The sequence below is a fragment of the Nycticebus coucang genome, chromosome 6 (genome assembly GCF_027406575.1).
Source record: "Nycticebus coucang isolate mNycCou1 chromosome 6, mNycCou1.pri, whole genome shotgun sequence".
Taxonomy (NCBI): domain Eukaryota; kingdom Metazoa; phylum Chordata; class Mammalia; order Primates; family Lorisidae; genus Nycticebus; species Nycticebus coucang.
In genome coordinates, this window is record NC_069785.1 from 15,587,528 (window position 1) to 15,603,415 (window position 15,888).

Below are 15,888 nucleotides of genomic sequence, written 5' to 3' on the forward strand. Positions count from 1 at the left end.
TTCTACTTTTGTTGTTTAATCATAAGGTCTTTGTATTCCATGATTTAAGAGACAAGTGTCCTTTATTTACCACATAAAATAATACATATTCATATATAAATAAAACAAAGTACATTCATTGAATGTCTGGCTCTACTTCTGGGACTTTAATGAGTATGAATTTCCAATATTATAATTAAGGGAATTTGGGAACCAAATAGTTTGAAGTAGTAGAAAAAGGGGACATAAGACAGAAGGGTAGGAGAGAGGACAGACAACCTGAGAAGTGTGGAGAACCCCTGTACGTTGCAGGATGACAAGCTCAAAAGAGGAGGAGACAGGAGAAATAGCAAGACTGTGTGGGCGTGATACAGATTGAAATTGTTGGGGAAACTGAAGGGATGGAATAAAACACCAGCATAGTCACCTTAAATTCTGTAGGCCTGTTAACAGGAAATAAGTGGAGAAGACTTGCTGTTTGGAGGAGATACCATAATCCATGGCTAATTTCATTTTTCCTTGTCTACTGTCTTTTCATTCCTGGTTTCTCTGAAGAGAATGAGAAAAATGAGGATTTCTTTTTTTGTTGTTGAGACAGAGTCTCACTTTATGGCCCTCGGTAGAGTGCCGTGACCTCCCACAGCTCACAGCAACCTCCAACTCCTGGGCTTAAGGTGATTCTCCTGCCTCAGCCTCCTGAGCAGCTGGGACTACAGGCACCCACCACAACGCCTGGCTATTTTTTGGTTGCAGTTTGGCTGGGGCCGGGTTTGAACCCGCCACCCTCACTATATGGGGCCTGCGCCTTACCGACTGAGCCACAGGCGCCGCAAAAATGAGGATTTCTACCTCCTATGATAGGACTTGCTTTTAAATCACTCATAGCTGGCAGGCTGCATTTTTTTCAGATCTAAGTAGAAACAGCAGTGGAAATTAAATATATATTCCAGATAAATGAGTTACAGTCAATGGAAAGTCAGAAATGACATCACAGGTGAAGAAAGAAGAGCTCATTTGCACCATTTACGAAGGATGGTTGCCTTCTTGAGTTTCATTTTTGTTTAAAGTTCTTGGATTTGAGTTGTATTGGGGTTAATGGGAGGGATGGGGGAAAGGGGTATGTTTTCTATATATACTTTATAATATCTGAACATATTTTGGTAATTAAGATGTGTTTTGGGTTGTAGGATTTTTATTTTTTTCTTTGGAGACAGAGTCTCACTCAGTCACCCTGGGGTTCAGTGCCATGGCATCTGAGCTCACAGCAACCTCCAACTCTTGGGCTCAAGCGATTCTCTTGCCTCAGCCTCCTCAGTAGCTGGGACTACAGGCGCCCGCCACAATGCCCAGCTACTTTTAGGGACGAGATCTCAGTCTGGCTCAGGCTGGTCCCAAACCTGTGAGCTCATGCAATCCACCCACCTCGGCCTCCCAGAATGCTAGGATTACAAGCATGAGCCACCACGCCCAGCCTGAAGGTCTTTCTAACAGAAAAAGTTTATTTTTTAAACTGAAAACGTTACCCTCAAAATAATTCTCCATATTAAATCATTCACATGTGGTCATCTTCCCAAGGCTGTCTCAAGCCTACCTCTCTTTATGTATCTATGTCCCATTCTTCTCATTTGTATTATGATCTTGATTACTGTTTCTATTTAAATGACTTTTGGACCACCTTTCCAAAGTGTTCATTTATTTATCAAATATTCACCAAATCCTCATTTTGTGCCTGAAATTATTGCTACATACCTATGAAAGACAAGAGTTTATTCTCATGGGAGAGTTGGGCAGTTAATCACAAGTACAGCATAATGACTTAATAAAGGCATTTCACAAAGTCCCATAGAATAACTAATGCTAGCCTCTCAACTTTTATTAAAAGAGGAGGTGACATTCAGGTTTTGAAAACTAATTATCAGTAGAAGTTTACCAGGCAGACCAGGAGAAGAAATAATACAGGTTGAACATTCCTAATCCAGAAACCTGAAATTCAGAGAGCTCCAAACTCTGAAACTTGTTGAACATCTCTGTGACGCCACAATGGAAAATTCCACACCTAACTTCATGTGATGGGGTGGCATTCAAAATTCAATCAAAACTTTGTTTCATGCATAACATCATTTAAAATATTATATAAAAGTATATTCAATCTACTTATGGAAGGTATATATGAAACATAAATGAATTTCATGTTTAAACTTGGGTCCTAGGCTGGATGCAGTGGCTCACACCTGTAACCCTAGCACTCTGGGAGGCTGAGACGGGTGGATTGCTTGAGCTCAGGAGTTCAAGACCAGCCTAAGCAAGAGCATAACCCATCTCTTTAAAAAAAAAAAAAATAGCCGGGCATTGTGGGCAGGCACCTGTAGTCCCAACTACTCCGGATAAGGCAAGAGAATTGCTTGAGCCCAAGAGTTGGAGGTTGCTAGGAGGTAAGATGCCATAGCACTCAACCCCAGGGTGACTGAGACTCTGTCTCCAAAAAAAATAATAAACTGATAAAATAAAAATAAATACAAGGTCTGACAATTAAGTTTGTGAACTTGTCCTAGAAAAAGTCCTACATAACCTCATTGCTGCATATCACTATGGTCACCTTCAAAGTCCTCCCCTTGGGAAATTGTACACTGACACCAGTGCCTAGTCCACCTTTCAAAGCAGTTTTGAAACTCTTTCTGGAATGACCATCGGGGCTGTCATACAGCACACAAAAACAAAGCAGTAGTGATCACCACTCAGTAAGACATTGCCACATGTCTGGTGGCCGTCACAGGAAAGGAATTCAGATCTCATCTACAAATACTCCAAAATCTGAAATTCACAGCTCTTCTGGTTCCAAATATTTCAGGTAAGTGACACGCAACCTGTATTCCATTCTAAGAGTAATGAGTAGCCTGACATAGCTTTTTAGAACCAAATTTTGAAAGATCTTGCTGTATCAAGCCAGCCAGCTGGGACTTTTTCTTATGGCCAATAGCACAACCCTTTAGGGACTTTTAATCTAAGCAGTACAGAATTTGAGTTTCTTTTTGTTATTATAAATAGTACTTTTTAAAATTTCAATATCCAGATGTTCATTGCTAGGGTATGGAAGTACAATTGATTTTTATATATTGTCCTTATAGCCTGTTAACTTACTAAACTCACTTATTAGTTCTATTAGCCATGTAATTTGCAAATGAGGCAGTTTTACTTCTTCTGTTCTAAACCATATGCTTTTTATCGATGGTTTTTTTGTTTGTTTTGGTTTTTTGAGACTCAGAGTCTCAACTCTGTCACCCTTGATAAGAGTGCCATGGCATCACAGCAACCTCAAACACTTGGGCTCAAGCAATTCTCTTGCCTCAGCCTCCTGAGTAGCTGGGACTATAGGTTCCCACCACAATGCCTGGCTACTTTTAGAGATAAAGTCTCTCTCTGGCTTAGGCTGGTCTCGAACCTGTGAGCTCAAGCAGTCTACCTGCCTTGGCTTCCCAGAGTGGTAGGATTACATGCGTGAACCACCGCCCCTGGCCTGTTTATTGATGGTTTTATGGAGTATATTTTTAACAGCTGGTTTAAATTTCTTATCTACTAATCCAGCTGCCATTTTCAGGTACATTTCTATAGATATATTTTTCTCCTAGTTGTAAGTAATTTTTCCTTTTTCTTCATATCTAGTCATTTTTTATTGTATGCCAGGCATTATTTTTACATTGTTTTGTTGTTGGTTGGTTGGTTTGGGGGAGTTTTTTTGAGACGAGTCTCACTCTGTCCCCCTGGGTAAAGTGCCATAGCATCATAGCTCACAGCAACCTGAAACTCTTGGGGCTCAAGTGACCCCTCTTGCCTTAGCCTCCTGAGTAGCTTGGGACTACAGGCGCCTGCCACAATGCTGGGCTAGCTTTTCTATTTTTAGTAGAGACAGGGTCTCATTCTTTCTGAGGCTGATCTCGAACTTCCGAACTCCGGGAGTCTACCAGCCTTGGCCTCCCAGAGTGGTGCTAGGATTACAGGTGTATGCCACCACGCCTGGCCTAATTTTACATTGTCGAGTTGTGTGTGTATGTGTGTGCGCGCTGTGTTTAGTATTCCTTTAAAGACTGTTGGACTTTGTTTTGGCACATAGTAAACTTACACGAAATCAGTGTGACCCTTTGAGCCTTGCCTTTAAATGCTGTGTTAGGACAAATTCAGAGCACCCTTTAGCTAATGAATTAAGCACCCAGAGTTCATTAACTTCCACTAGTAAGGCAGGACTCTTCTGAGAACTCTACCCAGTGACCCTATATTACTAAGTTTACTTAACTCTGGCTAGTATTAACATAAACTCTTCTCACCATGGTGTGTGCTTTCCTGCTTCCCAGGGGTACTTTCTGTAGCCTTGTGGAGTTTTACTCCATAGACGTGCAGATTACTGCTCAGCCAAAGACCTGAATAACACCAAGTCTTTGCCCATCTGTGGAGGGCTCTCTGTACAGTCTCTTTGTCTCTGGTACTCTGTCCTATGGGATCAAAAAAAACTTCCCCATCCTTCAGGGATCACAGTCCCATATTGCTTATTGTCCGATGCCTGAAGACAGTTGTTTCATATGGTTCACCCAAGTTTTTAGTTGTTTACATGAGAAGGAAGTTCTTATGGCTGTTTAATCCTTTCTGGAGGAAGTAGAAGTCTCTGACATGGGTTTCAATACCATAGAACAATGTTAAGGATATTACAGAAGTAATTAATGGAAGATGGTGGAAGAGAGAAAAATGCTGAGATTATTTGACACTGAATATTATTAGAAATTAAATGTGATATCTTCTTAATATAAAAACTTATATTCTCAAAAATATATATATTCATTCTTTTGGAAGTCTTTAATTTTTTCTTTTTAAGAAAATTGTTATGTGTGTATTTGTGTGCACATGTGTCTTGATTTATAAAAATCAACATTTTTATAATTCATGGATATGGTAGCAACTTTTAATAAAGAAAAGAAACAATACTTTAAAAGTAAATAAACATATATTGTAGACTTTGGAATCTGATATAGTAGCCATTCTCTCAAAAACAGTTTCATGTCTTTTTTTTTTTTTTTTGTAGTTTTGGTCCCAGGCCAGGTTTGAACCCCCTACCTCCTGTATATGGGCCGGCACCCTACTCCTTGAGTCACAGGCACCACCCATATCCTTTTTTAAATAGAAAAAAAATGGTGTTTTCTTTAAAGTTTGGTGTCTATGAATTTTTTTTTTCAAATAGTTTTTCTGGGCATTGCATGGAAGGTTGATTGTATTTACTAAGGTGACTAATTTAAAATGTTTTAAGTCAAGAAAAAAATTGATTATTTGCATTATAGTCCCTCTTATGTTTTCTTTGACATGTTCTACATTGGCTGTTTATAACCTTTACCACCTACTTGGATTCTTAATTTTCTTTTTCTTAATTTATGTAAGGTTCATTTCTATATGAAAATAAACTGTAGATTTGTGTGTGTGTGTGTGTGTGTGTGTGTGTGTGTGTGTGTGGTTTTTGGCCAGGGCTGGGTTTGAACCCGCCACCTCCGGCATATGGGACCGGCACCCTACTCCTTGAGCTACAGGCACCGCCCAAATGTAGATTTTTTTACACATTTTTCTTACTGTGTTGGCTTGCCATTTTTAGTGAGGTATACTGTTGGATATCAAGTTTTTTTATTTTTGTGTAGTTATAGATTTATCTATTGAGCAGTGCCTGTGGCTCAAAGGAGTAGGGCGCCGGGCCCATATACTGGAGGTGGCGGGTTCAAACCCGCCCCAGCCAAAACTGCAAACAAAAAAGAAAAAAAATTTTCTCTTCTGATTGTTATTTCTAAGCTTAGAAGGTACTGACTGTCTTAAAGGCAGCACAATCCTAACATGTGCAAAATAGTGCTCAGAGTGTAACTACCTCACCTCAACCCCTCAAAAAAATGCCCTTGTTAAATAACTTTTTAATCACTTCTAGTAATCCCTGTCCTAATAAGAACTTCTACCATCTAGGCAGTTCCACGATCCAGAAACTTAAAAGTTATTCTTGGCCTGGCACCCATAGCTCAGTGGTTAGGGCACCAGCCACATGCACTGGGGATGGTGAGTTTGAACCTAGCCTGGGCCTGCTAAACAATAATGACAACAACAACAAAAATATAGCCAGATGTTGTGGCAGGCTCCTGTAGTCCCAGCTACTTGGGAGACTGAGGCAAGAGAATCGCTTAACCCCAAGAGTTGGAGGTTGCTGTGAGCTGTGATGCCATAGCACTCTACCGAGGACGATGTAATGAGACTGTATCTCAAAAAAAAAAAGTTACTCTTGATTACTCTCTCTCCCTTACCGACTACAACTAATCTAGCACCCACTCCTGTCCTTTTTACCTCTTAAATATAGCTTGAAGCTGTTGTACTTCTGCCAACAAAAACCCAGTTCAAGCTTCCATTATCTCTGATCTCGTTACTACTAATAAAATATACTTTTAACTCATCTCCCCACTTTAATCTCCTCCTAGGCTATGCTAATGCTATAATATTTTTCAGACACAAATTTGATTGTGTTATTCTCTTATTGAAACCATTTTTAGGCAGCCTGAGCATCATAGCATAACCTCCCTCATCTCTACAAAAAGAAAAAATAGGAAAATTAGCCAGGCATGCACGCACAACGTGGAGTCCCAGGCAGTCTCAGGATCGCCTGAGCCCAGGAATGCAGTGAGCCTTTGATGCCCCTGCACTGCAGCCTAAGCAACAGAGCAAGACCCTGTCTTTAAAAAGGACTTTTTTTGAAAGCCAAAAACTATGTTTTTTCTTTGACATAGAACCCTACCTACCTGTACAACCTCATTTCATATTATGTTCCCTCACTTGCTCAGTACCCCAGTCGCTCTGGCTTCCTTCCGGCTCACTTTGCTATACACTGTGGCTCATTTCAAGCTGTACAGATGCTTCTCCTTTCCCCCCGAAAAATTCCCTCCCAACCTTCTCTCTCCTGGTTAACTCCCACTTAATATGTTCTGTGTGTGTCTGCTGCTTGAATAAGTACCATTTTAATCAGTTTATTTAGGGAAGCCCTCTCTGACTTACAGTGTCAAGTACCCCCATGATGTGTGGCACCCTAGACTCGCCCGTCTCAGCACCGCATCCCCATCGTGACTCTAAATACATAGTCCCTGGCACACACTAGGCCCTTGGGGAATATTTGGTTAAAGAAGTAAATGAATTAATGATTATTCCTCAAGCTAAATTTTAGAATCATTTAAGCTTTTCCATGACATTAAGGTCATTAATTTGGGAAATTGTCAAATGGTATTTTTCATTTATTTCATTTACTTAAATTTTCTATCATTTTGGTGGATCATACATTTCAATTTTTTTTTTTTTTAGTAATTCAAAAATATGGAACGCTTCATGAATTTGCATGTCATCCCTGCGCAGGGCCCATGCTAATCTTCTCTGTATCATTCTAATTTTAGTATATGTGCTGCCGAAGTGAGCACTCTTGTGTTTCATTTTTTTTAATGGAACATGTCTTTATTAAAAGTATCCCTAAGTTTCGTGGGAATCTGTGGTTGGTTATTATTAGTATTTTGCAGTTTGATCTTTATTGATTTATTAGCTTTCTCCTATTTTATTTAGAATTTTACTAGAAAATACTTATATTGTGTATTTAGAAAAATTTACTTAAATTTATTTAGAATTTTATTAGAAAAGAACAGTTTCATAGCTGAAATTATCTAAAACTGAATTTTTTTTTTTTTTTTTACATAATCCTAAGCTATATGTTTGACCATAAAACTGGGAAAGTTCTCTTTAGATTTTTGTCAAGGAATATTTCTTACTGAGAAAATACCTTCAAGGAGGTACTCCACCCTTAAACACTCCACATATTAACTAAGTTAACTGGTTTGAGAAATCTTTATATTACAATTAACATGTATATAAAATTTAGAGCTTATATAGTTCTTCATATGTCATTTTGTTACCCCCAAACCATGTAAGGTTTGTGTTGTCATTACTGATGGAGAATTTAGTTTCAGGCCCATTAAGAGACTTTTTCCTGATGATTAAATATTGAGTTCTTGAATCAATCTTTATACGCTAGTCCTTATTCTTTAAAGCTTATGCTATTTTTCCTGTATCATGTTGCTTTGTATTGTATGTATAAAGCAATCTGAAAGTACTTAATTGGATTCAAAGTGAGTTATATAAGGTGGAAACTTTGCTAGAATATCCCTGTTTTATATTATTAAGATTTATATTTTTATGTATTATTTAGAAAATCATTTAAAATCATTTTTCTTGTAGAAATCTCCAGAAGTTTAGTCTTTTTGGAGACATAAGTGTTCTACAACAGCAAGGAAGTTTGTCAAATACATACCTCAGCAAGGTGGACCCTGATGGCAAAAAAATTAAACGGTAAGTTATATAGTTAATAGAAAGGGGCTTATATTAATAATAACTTGCTTCTGAGAAATTATAAGACACAAACAGAAGAGGAAAGATTTTATGTCCTAGAAATGTCTTAATGATGAAATACAGTGATCAGCTTACACCACTGCATATCAAATCCTTAAGACAAATCAGAGGACTTGGTGAATGATCCTAGCTATTTAAAACTTCTCTATTTGCCTTTGTTATAACATAAATTGTATGTTATCAGTCTTGCTTTCCTTGGATGAGGAACATATTTCTATATATTTAATACATCTATATGTTTAATATACCTTATTATATTTTAATGGTATTTATATTGGGTTGAATAGAAATTAATGAGAGGAAATGGATCTCCACACTACATGCCATTCACTGCCTGTTTTCAAAAGTCAGTGTTAAAAAATTACAGCTAAATATTCATGGGCTCATTGTGACATGTGTTTTCCTTGTAGAATTCAGCAAATGTTTGAAGAAATACTGAGTAATAGTAGGCAACTGAAATGGCTGTCCTGTGGGTTTATGCTAGAAGTAGTAACCCCAACATCACTGTCATCTCTCTCTAACGCTGTTGCCAACACCATGGAGCACCTGAGTTTACTGGACAATAATATTCCTGGTAGCAGCACTCTCATTACTGCAGTTGAACTAGAGAGATTTGTGAATCTGCGCTCACTTGCCTTGGATTTCTGTGACTTTACAGCTGAGATGGCAAGAATCTTAACCGACAGCAACCATGTGCCTTTGCAGCGACTGTCTTTTCTGGTCCACAATGTTTCCGTGATGCACAAGTCTCTGGACAACATGCCAAATGATGAGCATTGGAAAGCCCTGTCACGAAAGAGCACCAGCCTTCGGGTCTATATGATGGCTTTTGATGTCAAGAGTGAAAATATGTTAAAGATTCTGAAACCCAGTATACCACTAGAGAGAATTCATTTTGACAGCTATATCACTTGTGTTTCGGGGGCTATTGTGGATCTTATATCCAGGCAGTATGACAAGTTCCTCACTCATTTTATATTAATGAATGATGTGATCGACCCGTCTGGTTTTCCAGATCTCAGTGACAACCTAAGTGAAGATCCGTTGGTTTTATTAGCATGGAGGTGCACAAAGCTCTCTCTTCTGGCAATTCATGGTAGGTGATTTTCTTCATTATAATTTGCTATTGGCATTAGACTTAAAACATTTTATGCCAATAAAAAATAGCATTGACCTTTATAGTGTGAAGAAATCTTGATACTGTAGAAACAAACTGATACGCAGATTCTTACGCTTTGTAAAGTTTGTAAGTTGTATCACCTACAAACAGAAAGTCATGCCTAACGGGAAGTGTTCTGCTCCGGCTTCCCTGTTAGTTTTTTGTCCACTATGCGAGGTAAAGTACAGTGTGTCCCTGAAGTCGTCACACATAGGGAAAATGGCAAGTTGTGGCTAAATATACCTTTATTTACAAAACGTTCATCACAGAATTTACCAAGAGTTGGCCAACACGTACAGAATATTCTGTGAATATTTTGTAAATAAAGGTTTGTTTAGCTGCAGTTTCCTATTTTCCCTATGTATGGCAACTTTTGGGACATCCTGTTGTATTACACAAAAATGGCATTTGAAGTTATGTATATATAAGAAAATATACGTATCTACCTGCAAGTAGATATAATTCCTCTAATTACAAAACCCTGTAAAAATAGGGCACAGAAGAGAAAAATGATTTCTTTCATACTCACTGCCTCATCTTTTAGATCGTCGGTGTCGAAGTATTTATTTGTATGGTATTTTTTTTTTTTTTGTAGAGACAGAGTCTCACTTTATGGCCCTCAGTAGAGTGCCGTGGCCTCACACAGCTCACAGCAACCTCCAACTCCTGGGCTTAAGCGATTCTCTTGCCTCAGCCTCCCGAGCAGCTGGGACTACAGGCGCCCGCCACAACGCCCGGCTATTTTTTGGTTGCAGTTTGGCCGGGGCCGGGTTTGAACCCGCCACCCTCGGTATATGGGGCCGGCGCCTTACCGACTGAGCCACAGGCGCCGCCCATGTATGGTATTTTTTAAATCATGGTTCCATTGATTAGGTGTATGTTTAGTTCTCACTGGGCCCTTTCCACCTTAATGGTGAACTATTGTTAACACATTGACTTCACAGTAGGAAACAAAATGTATTTTTCTTAATGCCACTGTGTTATTATTATATTATGAAAATAGAACTTCAAAATAAAACAGTCCCTTTTAATTTAATGAAAAATTTGTGATTTTTTGTTTTCTGTCAGTGAGTTACATGCCACTCATGCAACACTAGAAGCAGTTTTCAAACTGCACACCACGAGAGTTGTATGTGACTCACAACATATTTAACTGGGTTTGTTTCTGAGAATGGAGTCTTTTGTCAGCCCCCAAGTATTTAGTTGTGTCTGGAATGAACCATGGGTGATCTTGGATGACCTCTGCGTCATACCCCCAAGTATGTGCAGTAATGTCACATCGCTACATACTGTCCTATCAGTTTTGTTCAAAAAGCCACCAGGCGAACATTCAGGGTGAGATGCCCACAGAAGTTAGGTAAAGGAGAACACCGTCCAGCAGATGAGTACGCTCAGGCAGAGAACAGGAGGTGAGGGAGACATACCGATGGACAGTGAAAACAATGGCAGAGGTTTCACGTCTTCAGTTGGCCCCAGACTCAAAACTAGCATGAGTTAAATACTACTCAGGATGGCCGTCAATGTGTTAAGAGAACATTTTCTTCCTTTTCTGATTATAGTTACAAAATAGTATATGTCTTCAGCTCTCTTTATTAGCTATGTTTCATTAATTTTGAATTTTTATTTCAGTCTGCATTTGCATGTGGGAATACATGTTTTGCTTTTCAAGTTTTGCTTTATAATTAGTCATCAGAGGTAGTAGCAAAGACTAGATAAATATCAAAAGTGGGAAGTAAAATGGGGATAAAGTAATGTCAGGTTACTTAAAAGTTAACTTAAGCTAGTCTTTTTAAAGCCTTTTCCTTTTGAGAAATAAAATGTTCTATCCTAAAGCTGAAGCTTCTTCCCAATCCACCCCTCTTTATTTCTTCTCAGAGATACCATTATTCTGAAGTAGGTACATATCATTCCCATGACTGTTCTGTATTTTACGTATTGCTTTGACAATAACTTATCTATAAAATGTCACTTCATAACTAGACTGCAAAGCATCATAGGAGATGATTTTTCACAAATGAAAAATACCAGTTTACGGCTCCGCGCCTGTGGCTCAAGCGGCTAAGGCACCAGCCACATACACCTGAGCTGGCGGGTTCAAATCCAACCCAGGCCCGCCAAACAACAGTGATGGCTGTAACCAAAAAATGGCCGGGCGTTGTGGCGGGTGCTTGTGGTCCCAGCTACTTGGCAGGCAGAGACAGGAGACTCGCTTGAGCCCAGGAGTTGGAGGTTGCTGTGAGCTGTGATGCCATGGTACTCTACCCAGGGCGACAGCTTGAGGCTCTGTCTCAAAAAAAAAAAAAAAAAGAAAGAAAAAAAGAAAAATACCAGTTTACTATGTATTATTAATGGATGCATAATATATGAAGTAAAAATTTGATCTTTATGATACATCACTCTCCAAAGCTGTAAAATTTATTTATATATACTTTAAATGTCTTTTCTGTCACTAAACGAAATCTATCAGAATAGGATTACATCACCTTCCAGCACACCACCCCCAGTATCAAACTTCTAGTTGTTTGTTTTTTTTCTAGGCTAAACAATCATGATTCCTTTTCCAATTTCATTATCTTTTTAAAGGAAAAGAACTAAAGTGATAAGTGAGATACAAATTTGAAGCATCTCAAGAAGTATTGAAGGAGGAAAAGACTAACTTAAGAGACAAAAATAACATGCAAGAAATGACATCGCTGTCCTGTGCTTACTTTCCAGGTTACACGGTGTGGGCACACAACCTTATTGCCATTGCTCGACTTCGTGGCTCTGATCTGAAAGAGCTGAAAGTCACTGAAGAAAGCATTGATTTTGACCAAGGTGAACTGGCCGACCAGAATGTGGATCCAGTGCATAACCTAATTGAGCAGGTATCCTTGGGCCTGGGTCAACCTTGGCACGCAGTCATGGACTTCGAATCTCTCAGTGTCTTCACTGAACCAAATTGTCATTTTTATAGGGAGATGCAAAGCTTCAGTGAAGACATTTAGCTTTTTTTAAAGGTACAATTCCTGTGGTTACATATGCAAGTAGGGTCCTATTATGTTGTTTTTTTTTTTCAGTAGTGTGAATTAATCCCTTTGTGCTGTGTTTAATCAGTATTAGCTTTATAGAATTATTATATATGTATATTCTACTTCTTGATCAAAGAACGTAGTCAGGTATTGGTTTAGAAGTTCAAAGTGACAATGTGTGGGGCTTTCACGGTTAATGGACTTGTTACCAAACCTTAAAAGATACACAACCGAAGGTCGTCTGAGGTTGCTGGCTAACTTTTTCACTGAGTTACTCTCCCTTTTTGATGTTTTTATTCCTTGTATGTCAGAGTTCCAAACTCAGGAGCCAAAATATTTTTATACATATGTAGATATATATCCATAGCCTGGTGGATTTGTATGCAGTGCACTTCATCCATGCATTTTGACTAATTTTGGTTTGAAACAGAAGAGAGAATAATATCCCAAATGAATTATTCTTAACAGAAAAGCTAAGACTTTAACTTTCATTACATAATAGTTGATATCATCGATTACCATTCTGACATTTTTTGTGCAGTACTAGGTTAGAACATTGCTTAATCCTTTTTTGAAAAAAAAATGCATTTACATAAACATGAATACTCAAACTGTTATTTTTTTTTAACTATATATGACATAATTCATCAATTGCATTATGCATTGAAGTTAGCTTTTTAGCCCAGATTTCAAATAGTAGAGGAAGAAAGAAACTATTTCAGGGTAAAACCTCCTAAAGAAAATCAAAATACAACATTGTAAACATACAAGCTTGAAAAACAAACATTAGTCGTGAAATCCCTAGCAACAAGTCACTGGATTTTTCTCTGTCAGCACGCGTGTCAGCTGCCAAAGAATAGACTTAATGAAGAAGTGCCCACATGCTGGCAGGGGCCGGCCCATTCTGGCCAGCCAGATACTGCTGGATTGTAATATTTAAGGTCGAATTTCGACCTGTGGTACACAGCTGTGCTGTGGCTCAGTCAGCAACCTCAGAACTCTGAAAAAACAAAACAAAAAAAAAAAAAGAAAAAAAATATGCACCTGTTTCACTGTGAATAGTGAATGTAAAGGAAAGGAAAAACTGAAAGCTTGTTCTATCACAGGTATGAGCTGCTACGATACACGAAGAACATTCCATGAAGTATGTTTTAAAACCTTGTTATATCTTGAGAGGCTTTAAAAGCCGATTTAACTGTTTCAGGGCAACCGCGGTACAGACGTGGTCTCTGTGAGACTTCCACCTGACCCCAGTTTTAAGTGGTACGAATGTTGTGCATTTAATGTTAAAGGACAGTCTGCAATAATAAAGTTAGTAGCCAACGTGGGTGCCCAGCAGTGCTGAGACCTGGCTGCTCTATTGTAAGCTTTGGAAACACAATTTATGCAACTGATGTCCAGATATGATTCTATTTATGGAAAAAGTTTATATGTGTTTTACAAATGGTTTTACCATCTTATATTAAAATGACTTTTGACAGGTGTGTACTGTTTTGTCCCAGTGAGCACATACCATGTGAATTTTATATGTACATCAGTAGTGTGAATCCACTGGCACAGTGTGTGTAAATGCCAGATGTGGTGAGATTTTATCTTACAAATGTGATCAGATAAAATAACTCCTGACAGAAACTGTAAGGAAACCAGCTGAATGTTTGACCTGATGACTGATGTTGTATGGTTTATGTTAAATGTATATTCTTTTAATCAATGAATAAAGCATTAAAAAGTGATCATTGTAATATATTTTATTGTATATGAAGCATGACAACTTTTAGTGTTAAATAAACGGCAATAATCCTTATATTGTGTATAATCGTGTTAGCTCCTATTGTATTCTGGGGCAGCAAAGATTAAATTGGGGAATAGATCATAAAAAGTCTTGGGCTGAATAGTTTGAAAGGTTTAAAAAAAATTCTTCGGCAAAATACAAACTTTAAAGCAAACACTAGACTTGTTAGCACAAAATCCCAGCATATCATGTACTTAGAATACATTATTGATATAGCAAAACTTAATTTATATACTATAGGAGCTTCTTATTTTGTAAAAATTTCTATGTAAGATGCAAAAATACTTAGATATGCCCCTATTAAATACTTCATAAACCCCACATTGCTTTAGTTTGGTGTTGTAATCTCCATTCTTAGTTATTGAGACAAACAGTTCTCAATTATAAGAAGAGACGGCTTCTGTGCCTTCTTCCATCCATCTGCCCTTCCTTCATCATTCCGGACAGGACTCCCAGGCACTGCCTCGTCTTGGAATTGTATTTATACCTACCACTTCCTTATTTCTTGGATGCCTTCAGCTTCTTTGAATGAATCCATACATTTATGTATTTAAAATGTACCCAAATTTGAGAGGGAAAGTTTATTAATAACTACAAATGGCAGGTAAGTGATGGTTGGTATAGTAAAGCAATAAGCTGGGCATCTTGACCTCTGTTAATCTGACCTCTGGCTCTAATGCTTCTCTTAGAGCTTCAGTTTCCTCATTTGTAAAATGAAGTATAGACTTGATTATCTGAAACTGATTCTGCACTGAAATTAACCTTTATCAGCGCATAGACATACAAGATCATCTTTGAGCAAAGACATTAAATGTTTTTAAAACAGCTTACTAAACTACATGAAATTTACATATCTAAAATTACTTTCCCATTTCCCCCACCACCTTAGGAATGAAGAAGTTGGGGAGATGGTGGAGTGCGGCCTGGGAGAGACAGTGTGCTTACAGTTCAACACAAAGATGCAGGAACTGACTTGCTTCATGGGGCTCATAGCAGGGGTCAGATTGTATCTTTATCAAGCCAGCAACATAACATAGCACTAGTGGATTAACACACAAGCACTTGTGAGCAATTCCCGGGGATCATACCATAAGCTATATTGATGCTTAACAACCTTGTTCATGTCCTGGCACACAAAAAATATTGTACAGCATGCTGATAAAAACTAGAAGGAAGTGGAAGGAAAAACACACCCTTTCTAATACAATTGATGAAAAAATAAAATGCAGAGGATTTAAGGAAGAAATCTACATCTGTACAGAACTTTCAAATAAAATCTTGTCAAATGTTTTACTTGACAACCTGTTCAAAATTTTAATACTGCGATCAATCAGAAGTACCTCACATATAGCTGATATTTTAAGCATTTAGTAACCATTTAAAATTCATGCAGTTGAAATTAGAAACAGCTCTTTTCTCTTTGGGAAATCAAATGTTCAATTTTCTTGTGACACAAATTAATTTAAAATTCAAGTGGATTTTTTCATTACAACTATTTC

The 15,888-nt window shown here is 38.0% G+C and overlaps 1 protein-coding gene and 1 non-coding gene across 2 annotated transcripts in view; one reads left to right on the forward strand and one right to left on the reverse strand.

Moving 5' to 3' along the window:
- FBXO33 (F-box protein 33) overlaps positions 1-14,401 on the forward strand; it is a 43,483-nt gene extending 29,082 nt beyond the window's left edge. Inside the window, exons 2-4 of the mRNA XM_053594312.1 lie at positions 8,257-8,367; positions 8,838-9,523; positions 12,302-14,401. Coding sequence (XP_053450287.1) covers positions 8,257-8,367; positions 8,838-9,523; positions 12,302-12,573 — 1,069 coding nt within the window. The 3' untranslated portion in view covers positions 12,574-14,401. The remainder of the gene's footprint in view (positions 1-8,256; positions 8,368-8,837; positions 9,524-12,301) is intronic.
- On the reverse strand, positions 7,342-7,448 carry LOC128589356 (U6 spliceosomal RNA). Its single transcript, XR_008380949.1, has one exon. It is a non-coding gene; the product is annotated as a U6 spliceosomal RNA (small nuclear RNA).
- Positions 14,402-15,888: the final 1,487 nt, after the last annotated feature.